A 14,062-nucleotide genomic window follows, 5' to 3' on the forward strand; every position below is an offset into this window, starting at 1 on the left:
AGCCTGACCAGGCGGTGGCGCAGTGGATAGAGCGTCGGACTGGGATGCAGAGGACCCAGGTTCAAGACCCCGAGGTCGCCACCTTGAGCGCGGGCTCATCTGGTTTGAGCAAAAAGCCCACCAGCCTGAACCCAAGGTCGCTGGCTCCAGCAAAGGGTTACTTGGTCTGCTGAAGGCCCACGGTCAAGGCACATATGAGAAAGCAATCAATGAACAACTAAGGTGTTGCAACGAAAAACTGATGATTGATGCTTCTCATCTCTCTCTGTTCCTGTCTGTCTGTCCCTGTCTATCCCTCTCTCTGACTCACTCTCTGTCTCTGTAAAAAAATAAATAAAATTAAAAATTCAATTTATATTAACAAGTAATGGTTTTATTTTTAATAATCAAGTATTTAAATTTTCTTCAGTTTTCATTTCTAATATAATAAATATCAACAGATATAACCCTTCAGGGTTTATATTGGCAGTATAAAGAATGTCTAAGATCACAAAGTTTGAGAGCTACTGACCTAAAAATAGAAATGAGCATCAAATATTAGGTATGCAAATTATGTTTGTTCAAATTAGTATTTCTCAAATGCTGGCTGACAGAGCATCTAACCAATGGTTTAGCTCTCAATCACCAAACCCTTCCTGATCACCTTAGGCCCCGGTGAAAGCTACTCCCTTCCTCTCCACCTTCCTTTATCTCCTAAGGTATTGTAAAGCAAAAAAACTGAGATCATGTCAGTAAAAGTTGAGATAAAGCTGCATTGAACACATGACCAAAGACAGTGTGCTTTGTATCTATATGCAAAACTTATTTTATTCTTAAAAGAAAAATTCCACCATAAAGGAAAATATCAACTGTAGAGTTTACTATCTGTCCCTCGCACATTATGAATGTCATCTCAAAGTTTATAAAAAAGGAGGAGGGATAATCTAAATCATGAAAATTAATTTCTATGCTTTAAGACTACAAATATAGAGACATTTGCTTTAAATGTTAACTCAAAAACTGAGTAAGTTTAGAACGTATACAAGTATATCTTAAAATAACTTCTGGGTTTTAAATAATTAACAGCCAAATCTAACCAAAATTCTTAACAGCTAGAACTGGATTCCAAAATTAAAAAAAAAACAAAGTATCTTTTACAAATGGACATTATGTAATAAGATTTTATTTTTAATGCCAAGAAACAAAATTAGTTTAAAAAAGAAACACAAAAACTAAGGAGAGCGAAAGAATCAGCATTTTCTCACTAACCTGGTTTACTGGTTCATTGAAGTTGGTGATTAACCCTGCACGCAGTGTAGATTTCTCCTCCTCTGAGAGCGCACTGAAAAAAAGATGTGTTTGTTATGCAGAGAATAATACCTAACACTAAGTGCTGGTAAGCGCTACTATGATTTTTAAAAATAAAAAACCTTTTAAACAAGGTGTCTCTGATTTTTTTTGGTCAATAAATGAAAGTATTTCAATTACTTGCAAGTTGGCACAACAAGTCATTCAAAAGCATAAAATTCCTTCACAAATGAATAAACAGGAAGCACAAATAAGCCACAGGAAATAAGACAAATCCACAGTAATGAATGTGATTTTTTTATCTGTGCTTTTATTGATGTAAAACTAGTTATAAACAAAAATATTGTTGGTTAGCTAGAAAAAAACAAATAACTTCTGTTATAAAATCTGAGTGAGATTATTCTATGGGGTAAGAGACCAGGAATGTTCGGGAAGAAAAACTTAAAAAATCTCATTTTACATTAGCTGGAAAAGATAAACACAGTATTTTGACTACAAATGAAAAAGGAAACTAGATAACAAAAGAACAAGGATGGAGAATATTCATTCACTGTATAAGATTGTAAACAATATGCTTTTTGCACTATATGTATTGTTTACTTAAAATTAAATTTTAAAGCCCTCATTTTAAAGTTTTCCCTTCTGGCAGATGAATCAACTCAATAAAATCAGCTATACAAGTTGTAGAGAATTAAACACAAGTTTTAAGGCATCCGTAGAGATGAACTGTTTCCCCGCCCCCCCCCAAAAAAAAGTTCAAATGCTAACTTTAAGACCTGTGACTTTATTGGGAAGTGGATTTTACAGATGTAATCAACTTAAAATGAGGTCATACTGGATTAGGGTGGGCATCAGGGTGATGCAGCTGCAAGCCAAGGAACCCCAAAGACTGTAAACTGCAACCAGAAGCTAAAAATATACAAGGAAAGATTCTTCCCTAAAGCCTTCAGAGTGAGCACCGCTCTGCCAAGCATCTTAACTTTAGACTTCTATGGGAAATGGGAAACTAACACAGCACCAAAAAACAATGAAGGCAGCAGCCCAGACTTAAAAGAGTCCCTGTGAGGTATACGCCCACAAGAAATCAAGCTGGAAGTAGCAGCTAATAGACTAAAGAGCTAAGGAGAGTTCTCACACTGCTGGAAAGACAGAAAATGAAGTTCAGAGCCCACCAAGGAGGTCATACCTTGGTAAACACCCAAGGCTTGCAGTTGAAACCCCAGGAAGGCTAAAAGTAAGAGGATTGAGTTAACCAGCAAAAGACCACCCTTAACAAGATCACGGCTGAAGTCATACTCTATTTGCTTGCCTGGAGAAAATGAAATTCTGAGAAAGAAAGCAGAATTCAAACCTTTCCAATTTTCCCTTAACATTCAGCATTCGATCAAAAAATGACTGAAATCAAAATAAATATAGAATCAGGAGATATAGACACTGTAATTATCAAAATCACACTTTAAATATTTAGAATGATTACATTCATGAAAATAGGTATTTGCCCTGGCTGGTGGCTCAGTGGATAGAACATCAACCATGCTGTCCCAGGTTTGATGCCCAGTCAGGGCACACAGAAGTGACTATCTGCTCCTGTCCACTCCCTCTCCCAATACTCTCCCTCATTCCCTCCCACAGCCAGTGGCTCAAATGGTTTTAGCATTGGTGCAGGTGCTGAGGAATGCTCGGTTGGTCCAAGCACATCAGCCTTGGGCACTAAAAATAGCTCAGTACTCAAGCACTGGCCCCAGACAAGGTTGCTGGGTGGATCCTGGTCGGGGCACATGCAGAAGTCTGCTCACTATCTCCCACTCTCTCACTTAAAAGAAAGAAAAGTAAATAAGTAAAAGAAGAAGAAATTTGCCAGAAAACTGGAATCTGTTTTTTAAAAAATTCCAAAGGGAAAGCCTAGAACTGGTAAACCCAATAAATGAAATAAAGGTAACTAAAAGGTAGTTGAGTGGAAAAAATCCTGACTGAAACATAATAAGAAAACAGAACTTTTGTTTTTAAGAGAGTTCATTTACAATGTTCACTAAAAATACTAAAGACAGTTCTTCAGGCAAAAGACAAATAGACCCAGATTCAGGAAGCCTTACTGTCTTGTGCAGTTTAAAATATGTACAGAATTAAACTACTCAACAGAAGCACAAAAGACAGGAAGACATAAATGAAGTTAACGTATTACACAGTTCTTGCATTATCTGGAAAAAGCAAAGTACTAATCTGAGAATAATATTGGTATATCAAGGATGTATGTTATAATCTCTAGGAAAATCATTTGAGTAATAAAAGTGTCCTAATAATCTTGTGGAGGGAAAAAAATGATAACAATTAATTCAAAGGAAGGCAAGAAAGAAAAAAAGAAGGAAGGGACAGAGATAAGACAGAAGCAAACAGAAACAAATAGTGAATGGAAGACTTAACCCCAACCTAAACAGTAGATGGTGGACTTAACCTCAACTTTATCAGTAATTATATTAAATGTAAATAGATATAATACTAAAATTAAGAGATTTATTAGATTGGATAAAAACAAAACCCAACTATTTGCTACTTATAAGAGAAACATTATGAGTAGAACACAAAGAAACATTAAAAGAAAAAGCAGAGAAATATGTACCATGCAACCATAAGATGGCTGGTGTGGCTCTATTAAAATCAGATAAACAAGACTTTTAAGTTAAAACATATTGGTAAATATAAGAGGAACATTTCAAAATTAGGGCAAGGTCAGTTCTACAGGGAGTATAACAATCCTGAATTTGTATGATCCTATAATACAGCCTCAATATAAAGAGAGCAAAAACAAAATGAAAAGAAATAGGTGTGCCCTTAATTATATTTAGAGATTAACACACATCTCTCAGTAAATGATGGGGAAAGCAGCACAAATACAACAACGATATTATAGAAGATTCATAGCGTAATTAACAAGTCCGACCTAACTGACATATATAAAACATTACAATCCACAACGGCAAAACCCACATTATTTTAAATGCACACAAAACATTTACTAAAATACCATATGCTGGAATCATAAAAGAAGACAGCATATTTCAAGGAATCAGTAACAAACATGTAACTAACATACTGACAGTCACTGTGCATATTTCTAATTAAACCATGAGTCTAAAAAAAGTCACAGGAGGAATTTAAAATATTTTAAGTAACTTATAATGACAATACTACATATCAAAGCTCATGAAACTAAACTAAACTAAAGCCATGATTAAGAAGAAAAGCCTCGCTCTGGGCAGATAGTTCAGTTGGTTAACACATCATCCCAAGGGGTAGAGGTTGACGGTTTGATCCCCATCCGCATCCTGTGCTCCTGGAGTACTGTATGTGGTGGCGCCGCAAGCGTGGCGTTGCTCACGTACAGTACTACTTCCAGTGACGCAGAACGCACAGGTTAAGGCTCCAGAAGTGTGTCATATGACGCATATCCGGTCTGCGGCTGCGGCGCCCCACATCACTGGAAGCAGTGTGAAATAACAGCAGAAGTAGGAAGAAAGGCAAAGCACTATAACCATTACTACACAGTACAATAGCCCCCATTTTCCCCCAAATGTACAACAACATAATGGCCCCTATAACCTCCCTTTGCCCAAAAGTCTCCCCACATTACTACACACCATGTTTCCCCTATTATAAGACCCTGTCTTATATTAATTTTACCCCCAAAAGACGGGGGCTGTCTTATTTTTAGGAGATGTCTTATAATAGGGGAAACATCTAAAATCTCCAACCAGATCTAGTCTAACTGATGCATACTTGCATCACTTGTTACGGCTAGCAGTGATAAATATGGAATCGGACATTGACCATCTCATTAGCCAAAAGCAGGCCCATAGTTCCCATTGAAATACTGGTCAGTCTGTTGATTTAAATTTACTTGTTCTTTATTTTAAATATTGTATTTGTTCCCATTTTGTTTTTTTTACTTTAAAATAAGATATGTGCAATGTGCATAGGGATTTGTTCATAGTTTTTTTTTATAGTCCAACCCTCCAATGGTCTGAGGGACAGTGAACTGGCCTCCTGTGTAAAAAGTTTGGGGATCCCTGCTCTACCCACTGCGCCACCGCCTGGTCAGGCACAAAAGAGTTTTTAAGGAAGCATTATTTTTAACAGTCAATAACTAGAAACAATCTTACTGGCCATCACCAAAACAAGTAGGTAATTGTGCTATGTTCCTAAAATAAAATGTGGTGCCCCTATATAAAAGAGTAAACTACTGCTCTATGCAACTACATGGTTAAATCTCACAAATATAATACTGAATAAAAGCCAGACACAAAAAAGAACATACTATATGATTTCTACTTGTATAAACTTCAGAAACAGGGAAACTAATCTTTTGTGAGAGATGTCTGATTGTACTTACTTTATGGAGTAAAATAAGTGACTGAGACGGGGCAGCAGGGAGGCTTCTGGTGTACTAGTAATGTCTTCTCTAGTTCTAAATGACAGTCACATGGGTGTGTTCATATTAAAAACATTCAAATTGTACCTGTCATTTATGTACTTTCTAAATATGTTACATGGGGTGGGCAAAAGTAGGTTTACAGTTGTTCATATGGAAAAAGACAAATAATACAACTAAATACAATTATTAATAAATAATAATACAAGAATGAACTGTAAACCTACTTTTGCCAACCAATGCTCAAGGTGGTAAACAAATAAGAAAACATGATTAAGATAAACATTTGGGTAAAGAGTCAAAGTCCAATGAAAATCTATGCTCTTCCATGAGAAATGATCTCTAATTTTCCAACTTTAATAGCTGCCTTCTATTATCAGACCTCTGAAATGTTTTCTGCTATGTTTTGCTTCAAGCTTAAAATTTGAGTTTTCTTCTATGCCAAGAAGACAGGTTTAACAGTTTACATCATTTTAACTTAGAGAATATGATTAGCCTGACTGGTGGTGGCACAGGGGATAGAGCATCCACCTGGGATGCTGAGATCGCAGGTTCGAAACCCCGAGGTCTCTGGCTTAAGTGCAGCCTTGTCAGCTTGAATGCTGTATCATCATCATCATCATCATCATCATCATCATCATCATCATCCCAAGGTCACTGACTTGAGTCCAAGGTTGCTGGCTTGAGCAAGGGGTCACTGGCTCAGCTTGAGACTCACTGATCAAGGCACATATGAGAAGCAATCAATGAACAACTAAAGTGACTTAGCTATGAGTTGATGCTTCTCATCTCTCTCTTCCTGTTTTTCTTTTTCCCAACCCCCCAAAAAGAATATAATTATTAGCTACCAAAGGATACATAGAGAGAAACTATGTAAAAAATTTAAAAATATAAACATATTATAGAAAACAAACCATTAACATGCAGGAGACTTTAATAATTCTCCAAAAGTTAACATTCCACCTTCAGTTTTATGTACATGTTATCATTAGATAAATTCAGACTACTATATCCCAAGGAGAACCTGAATAGTATCTAATTACTTAGGACCCAATTACAGTTGCATTGTATATAATGATATATAAGTTTAAATTAATCCTCATTCTGTGGAAATAGTGGTTAAGAGAAGGAATTATATAACATGAAACTTAGATAAGAACACAAGCAAGCCTGACCGGTGGTGGTGCAGTGGATAAAGCATCGACCTGCAATGCTGAGGTTGCTGATTCAAAACCCTAGGCTTGTCTGGTCAAGGCACATATGGGAGTTGATGTTTCCTGCTCCTCCCACCCTTCTCTCGCTCTCTCTCTCTCTCTGTCCCCTCTCTAAAATGAATAAATAAAATCTTTAAAAAAAACTAAGCAAGAAGATTTTAAATGTCAATTTGTGTATTAGTTTGATTACTAATCTTTGTTCCTTCGCTCCCTTTCTCAGTACAATCTTAACATCTTTTCTCCCTAAGTATATTCACCGCCTTTCCAGTCTGTACCTCAATATATACTAAACAGACAGCTTAATTTTTAAAATTTAAAGTAAATTCCAATTTCTAATTCATGTGAAAGTACAATCTGAAATATTTAATCATAATTTACTCTCTCTTCCAGTCATTATAAATGACTATTTATACTCATTATAATTATATTCTTCATAACCAGTAAAATGTCAATTTTAAGAAACATCTAAGCCTGACCAGGTGGAGGTGCAGTGAACAGAGCGTCGGACTGGGACGCAGAGGACCCAGGTTCGAAACCCTGATGTTGCTGGCTTGAGCACGGGCTCACCAGCTTGAGTATGGGGTCGCTGGTTTGAGCAAGGGTTGCCCGCTTGAGTGCGAGGTTGCTGGCTTGAGCATGGAATCACAGACATGACCCTATGTTCACTGGCTTGAGCCCAAAGGTCATTGGCTTGATCCCAAGGTCCCTGGCTTGAGCAAGGGGTCACTCGCTCTGCTGGAGCACCAAGGTCAAGGCACATATGAGAAAGCAATCAATGAACAACTAAGGTGCTGCAACAAAACACTGATGCTTCTGATCCCTCTCCCTTCCTGCCTGTTTGTTCCTACCTGTCCCTCTGACTCCCAGTTTGTCAAAAAAAAGAAACATCTAAAATTTAACTGGACATCGCAGTAGAAAAGGTTGGGCTGTTGCATTGTTTTCAATAACTCAATACACAGTTTCTCATCATTAAAAACTGTCTCTCTCAAAATTATGAATTTTAAAATAAGAAGAGATGGGTCTGCTCTATGCTACAGTATCTTAAATGCAGCCTTAATATGTTCTACTTGCTTCCAATATTATTCAAGGGCATATTTTATATGCACTTTGAAGCACTCAGGTTTTTTTTAAAGGCCTTATATTTATAAGAACTATGGTGCCATCTACTGGAGAGCAAAGGTGATGTTGCTTCTTCACCAAGTTCACTAAAATTCTATCAAATCCATTCCAGGATCATATCAATTATATAACATGTACTTAATTATCAAGGGAAAATATGTCCACTTAACCACCAAAAGAGCAGTTACAACTGAATCTGATGAGATTACAAGTATATACTATCCCATTCCCACCACAAAGGAATTATGCAGAAGACTAGAAAATTAACAACCAGCTGGCTCAGAAATAACCTGAGATTTACTTCTCAATGACTTTTTTTCCAAAATCCTAACCTCATACTTAAAAAGACTTTTTCAACATGAATCATTCAATTCAGCCTTTGTTTTGTGCCCATAAAATTAGAGATCCTCTACCTAACCTGTGGTGGTGCAATGGATAAAACATCAACCTGGAATGCTGAGGTCACCAGTTCGAGGCCCCCAGTTTGCTCGGTCAAGACACATTTGGGAGATAGCTACAAGTTGATGCTTCCCACTCCTCCCCCCTCCTCTCTCTCTTTCAAAATCAATAAATAAAATTTTTAAAAAAATTAGAGAGCCTTAAAAGGAGGCCAACAAGAAATCTATACACTGCCTTCTCAAAATAAAAAAAAGTCAAAGAAAAACAATAATATGAATATTGATTTGTAATTACTACACAGAACACTTTTCTTCTTTATTAAGTAATACACTTTTCTTTTAAATGTCAAACACTTCACAAACTTGCATGTCATCCTAGCACAGGGACCATGCTAATCTTCCCTGCATGTTCCAATTTCAGTACAAGGGCTGCTGCTGAAGTAAGCATAAACTCATTCTTTTACATAATGAATGAAGATTAAGAGGTACATTACAAAACTTCCCTGAATTTGGGAAGGATTACCCTGGGGGGAGGAGAGTGATGAAACTTACTGAGGTGCTACACGTCTCCAGTAACGATCAATTCCATTTTTAAAATACAGCACAGCAAGCCACCTTACATTTATATCCAGAGTGTGGTTTGTGAAAATATTCTGTAAATAAAAAACACAGTATTAGAATAAACATATAAGTTAAAAGTATAATTAATATACCCATAACAAAATACAAACATATTTAAATGGAATGTCTAATTTAAATTATACCCCTATATACACCATGTTATTTTCTAAATACTGTATCTCTACATTCACCTAAGAAAGTATACCTGTTCAGTAGAATGTTAATTGTTTAAGTGGAGTAATGAATAGGTGGAGATTCATTACATTATTCTATTTTTAAATATGTTTGAAATTTTTCCTAATAAACCTCATATTATCACAACCTACACACATACAGAACTAAAATAAACATCTCTAAATTAAAAAATAAAAAATAGAGCTATCACAGCATAGATTCAAACATTCTAACGAACCCTGGCCAGTTGGCAAATTGGTAGAGTGTTGGCCTGGCATGTGGATGTCTTGGGTTCGAGTCCCAGTCAGGGCACACAGGAGAAGCACCCATCTATCAATAGTTCTCCACCCCTCCCCTTGCCCGCCCTTCCTCTCCTGCAGCCGTGGCTCGATTGATTCGAGCGTGTTGGCCAGGGCACTGAGGATGACTACATGGAGCCTCTGCCTCAGGCACTAAAAATAGCTCAGTTGTGAGCATGGTCCCAGATGGGCAGAGCATCAGCCCTAGATGGGGGCTTCCCAGTGGATCCCAGTCAGGGCACATGTGGGAGTCTATCTCCCCTCCTCTCACTTAGAAAAGAAGGGAAAAAAACATTCTAAGGAGTCAAAGCCCCTGATTTATTACTACACGCTATTAAATAAATTATTTCAAAGTATTTTCATGTTGCCAGTTCAAAACCCTGGGCTTGCCAGGTCCAGTCACATTACAAGAAGCAACAGCCTGACCTGTGGTGGTGCAGTGGATAAAGCGTCGACCTGGAAATGCTGAGGTCGCCGGTTCGAAACCCTGGGCTTGCCTGGTCAAGGAACATATGGGAGTTGATGCTTCCAGCTCCTCCCCTCTTCTCTCTCTCTCTGTCTCTCTCTCCTCTCTGTCTCTCTCTCTCTCCCTCTCTCTGTCCTCTCTAAAAAAGAATAAATAAAATAAAATTTAAAAATTTAAAAAAAAAAAAGAAGCAACAATGAGGCCTGACCTGTGGTGGCGCAGTGGATAATGCATCGACCTGGAGGAATGCTGAGGTCTCCAGTTCAAAACCCTGGGCTTGCCTGGTCAAGGCACATATGGGAAGGAACTGATGCTTCCTGCTCCTCCCTTCTTTTCTCTCTCTCTCTCTCCCTCTCTCTCTCCCGCTAATGAATAAATAGTCTTAAAAAAAAAAGGCAACAATGCAGTGATGTTTCCAAATCCTCGCTGCCACCTTTCCTCTCCCTTCTCACTAAAAAAAACCCAAAACACAAACAAACAAACCCCAATCAATAAATAAAATGTTTAAAGATAAATATAGTATATAATGATGAAGTATGATCTGACTGATTTTGGGTGACAGGTACACAAAGCAATCAACAGTTCAAATGTTATAGTAATGTTCACCTAAATTCTGTGTACTCTTATTGATCAATGTCACCCCATTAAATTTAATGTCTAAATAAGAAATAAAAGTATTTTCCTCATTAAAACAAGTGTGTTTACAATCAAGTTTAATAGAACATTATTTTAAGTTACATAAAGGTAGATATGATGTGAATAATTTCAACTCAAAATTAACCACCTAAAAAATTTACTCCCTGTGTTAATAATACAGGTAATCCTCACTTTGCACAATAGTGGGAGACCATAAAATGATTGTATAAGCTAAACCATGCAACGTAATCTTAATAATCAAAGAGAAAACTATGGTTGTTCTGTGACCTCTAAATCTTTTAATCAAAAATTTATTTAACCTGACCTGTGGTGGTGCAGTGGATAGAGCATTAACCTGGAATGCTGAGGTCACTGGTTCAAAACCCCAGGCTTGGCCAGTCAAGGTACATATGGAAGCAACTACTATGAGTTGATGGTTCCCACTCCTCCCCTTTCTCTTTCTCTCTCCTCTCTCTAAAATCAATAAATAAAAATATTTTTTAATTATTTAAATCATTATCAAAAATGTTTAACTGATAAATATAAATGTTAATAAAAATAAAAAAGAATAGTAAATCTAATATTTATACTATAATTTAAAACATCAAGGGACTTTTGGTCAAGATGGAGGCTTCAGTAAATGTGGTACTCGCTTCCTCCCACAACCACATCAGAATTACAACTAAACCACAGAACACCCATACTTCAGAACCACCAGAATTCTAGCTGAATAGAAGTTCTACAACTAGGGATTTAAAGAAGCCACATGGAAACTGGTAGGAGAGGCAGAACTGGCTGGCCCCACAGCCACAGGTGTAGATAAAAATCTGCAGGTACATCTCAGCTGCAGAGTTCCTCCCTGAGAAGCCAGGAATCTAGGTTCCACACGAGGCCTGCCAGCACAGTCCAGGGCCAGGAAGAAAAGTTCCCCGTAACTTCTGGCTGTAAACACCAGTGGGGATTGTGGCTGAGTGAGAAGGAGGGCTACTGGAGTTCCTTTTAAAGGACTCGCATATGGACTTACTCTGACCTACTCACTGAGTTCCAGCGCTGGGGCAGCCAACTCAAAAAGCTACAGGGACATAGGGGGGAGAACTGAATTGTCTAGAATCAGGACAAGAGCTAGGGGGACAGCTTTCTCCCAGACAGAAGTGCTGGCAGAGGCCACTGTCCCTTTTCTGGGTCCGCCCCCCACAGACCTACTAGGCAGGCACCATATTTGAGTCGCCATCAACCTGGATTACACTGTTGGCCCTGCCCTGGTGATTCCCTGAGACCTCGCCTGACCTAACTGGCAGGTCCACCCAAACTATTGCCAGTGGTTTCTCCATACAAATGCTTCTCCTGCCGCATGCTTCAGACATTCCTAAAAAACCTCTCAAATAAACAGTATCTAGCCAAGTGGCTCCAGGCCCAGCACTAGCAGCAACAGGCCTTGGTTCACAGCTTGGCCTCTCCTGGACATCTCCAAGCCCAGCACAGGTAGCAGCCATCTGCATATCACTCTGTAGCTCATGCCAGGTGGCCCCAGGCATGGTACAGGCACTGGCTACACTTGCACCTCCCAGGAAGCCCCAGAGCCAGTGCACCCAGTAGACAGCTTCAGAACATGCCAGAGTACTGCCCTACCACCTTCATGAGCAACACACTCCAGGGCAGAAGCAGTGAGCACCAAAGCCCCACTGAAGCAAGTCCTGCTCCATAGGGTTGACTCCTACACAGCAGCTTCTCTGCTATAATTGGTGCTGGTTCTAAGCCTGGGAGGTGGGATGGACAATCCCTATCACTGAGGCCAGTGGCAACCAACGCTCAACTAGGCCTGACCAGGCGGTAACACAGTGAACAGAGCATCAGACTGGAAAGCAGAAGATCCAGGTTCAAAACCCTAAGGTCACTGGCTTGAGCATGGGCTCACCAGCATGAGAGCAGTGTCACTGACTTGAGCATAAGGTAGGATCACAGACATGACCTCATGGTCACTGGCTTCAGACCAAAGGTCGCTGGCTTGAGCAAGGGGTCACGCAATCTGCTGGAGCCCCGCGGACAAGGCACATATGAGAAAGCAATCAATGACCTAAGGTGCCGCAACGAAGAACGGATGCTTCTCATCTCTTTCCCTTCCTGCCTGTTCCTACCTGTCCCTCCTTCTGTCTCTATTTCTGTCTCTGTCTGTCTCGCTAAGAAAAATAAAAATAGGAGAGACAAGATGGCGCTGGAGTAGGCGGACGCACCAGCATCTACCTCCCAGAACCAATGTGGATTACAAACTAATTTTATGAACTATCAGCTGGAAAAACCAACTTTGGACTAAACTAAAAGGACTCTTCAACCCAGGAACGCTGAAGAAGCCACCCAGAGACTGGTAGGAAAAGCGGAGACGCAGAGAGGGCTGCCCAGCTTCTCGGAGCGAAGGGCAGCAGGGAGAGACTCGCGTGGCGGGAAATGAGTTTAGCAGAGGGGGAAGGGTCCTGAGCCCCAGGAACAAAGCCCCAGCCTGCAGCCCCAGAGCCCAGAAGAGGCGTAAGGACAGTATTTAGCTGGAAACAAGTCAGGATACTGTTTGTGAGAGAGTCTGATTTCTCAGACCCAGGATCCTTCTTAAAGGGACCACGCAGAACATCTCTCTCACAAACACTCACCCGGTGCTCCTGGGGACGGGAGGAGAGAAGAGAAAACCACAGTAACAGGAAGAGAGTGCAATCTAGGAGGCATAGGGAGAAACATTTTGAGAGATAGCCACCCTAACCCCTGGGACGAGGCACTCCCCAAAGCTGAAGTGAATATTTCCCCCGGAAACAGCAATACCAGCAAAGGGACGCAGGAGAGCAGCCAAACAAGCTCCCCCGCAGTATTCAGAGCAGAGTTGCAGAGAAGGAGGGAGCTTTCGGGTCTACAGTAGTGAGTCTTAGGGTCCGAGCTGCAACGCCCCCACCCACGCCGCTGAGGGCGCACCGGAGAGCGGGCGGCAGCGGGAGACAAAAGCGAGGTTCTGCAGGCAGGGGCAGAAGCCGGCTGGCCACCAGTGGGCTCAGGTGTGAGCTCAATCTTGCCCGGCTAGGGAGAAGGGGGCATGCAAAAGCGGCCAAGCTCAGCTGCTGGCAGCCTGTAATCCAGCCTCCGGGAGAAGGGCGGGAAACCCAGAAAGGGTAGAAACCTGCCCCGGGGCAAGGGCAGAGGAGCCCATCCCTGCCCCGCCCATGCAACCCAGGCTTGCAGTCTGACTTGGTAGCCGGCTCCTCCCGCGAGGGTGGAGCCAAAAGCCCAGAAGAGGCGGAGTTGCGCTACGAAGCTGAGCTTGGGCACGCAGCCCTGCCTGGCGGTAGAGCCAAGGCTAGCAGCTGTTCCTTGAGTGGGATCATCCTGCAAAGGCAGGGCGAAAGCTCGGAAACAGGCGGAGACCCGCAGCTGAGCAAAGGTGCTCG

At 40.5% G+C, this 14,062-nt stretch overlaps 1 protein-coding gene and 1 non-coding gene across 2 annotated transcripts in view; both read right to left on the reverse strand.

Annotated features, from left to right (window-relative positions):
* The window catches only part of IPO11 (importin 11), a 241,840-nt gene that overhangs the window by 196,961 nt on the left and 30,817 nt on the right, over positions 1 to 14,062 (reverse strand). The window contains exons 3-4 of the mRNA XM_066242532.1: positions 8,997 to 9,097; positions 1,249 to 1,321 (exon numbers count right to left, since the gene is read on the reverse strand). Coding sequence (XP_066098629.1) covers positions 1,249 to 1,321; positions 8,997 to 9,097 — 174 coding nt within the window. The remainder of the gene's footprint in view (positions 1 to 1,248; positions 1,322 to 8,996; positions 9,098 to 14,062) is intronic.
* LOC136321705 (U6 spliceosomal RNA) lies at positions 8,784 to 8,892 on the reverse strand. The gene has a single exon (XR_010728831.1). It is a non-coding gene; the product is annotated as a U6 spliceosomal RNA (small nuclear RNA).

The sequence above is a fragment of the Saccopteryx bilineata genome, chromosome 1 (genome assembly GCF_036850765.1).
Source record: "Saccopteryx bilineata isolate mSacBil1 chromosome 1, mSacBil1_pri_phased_curated, whole genome shotgun sequence".
NCBI classification, from domain to species: Eukaryota; Metazoa; Chordata; class Mammalia; order Chiroptera; family Emballonuridae; genus Saccopteryx; species Saccopteryx bilineata.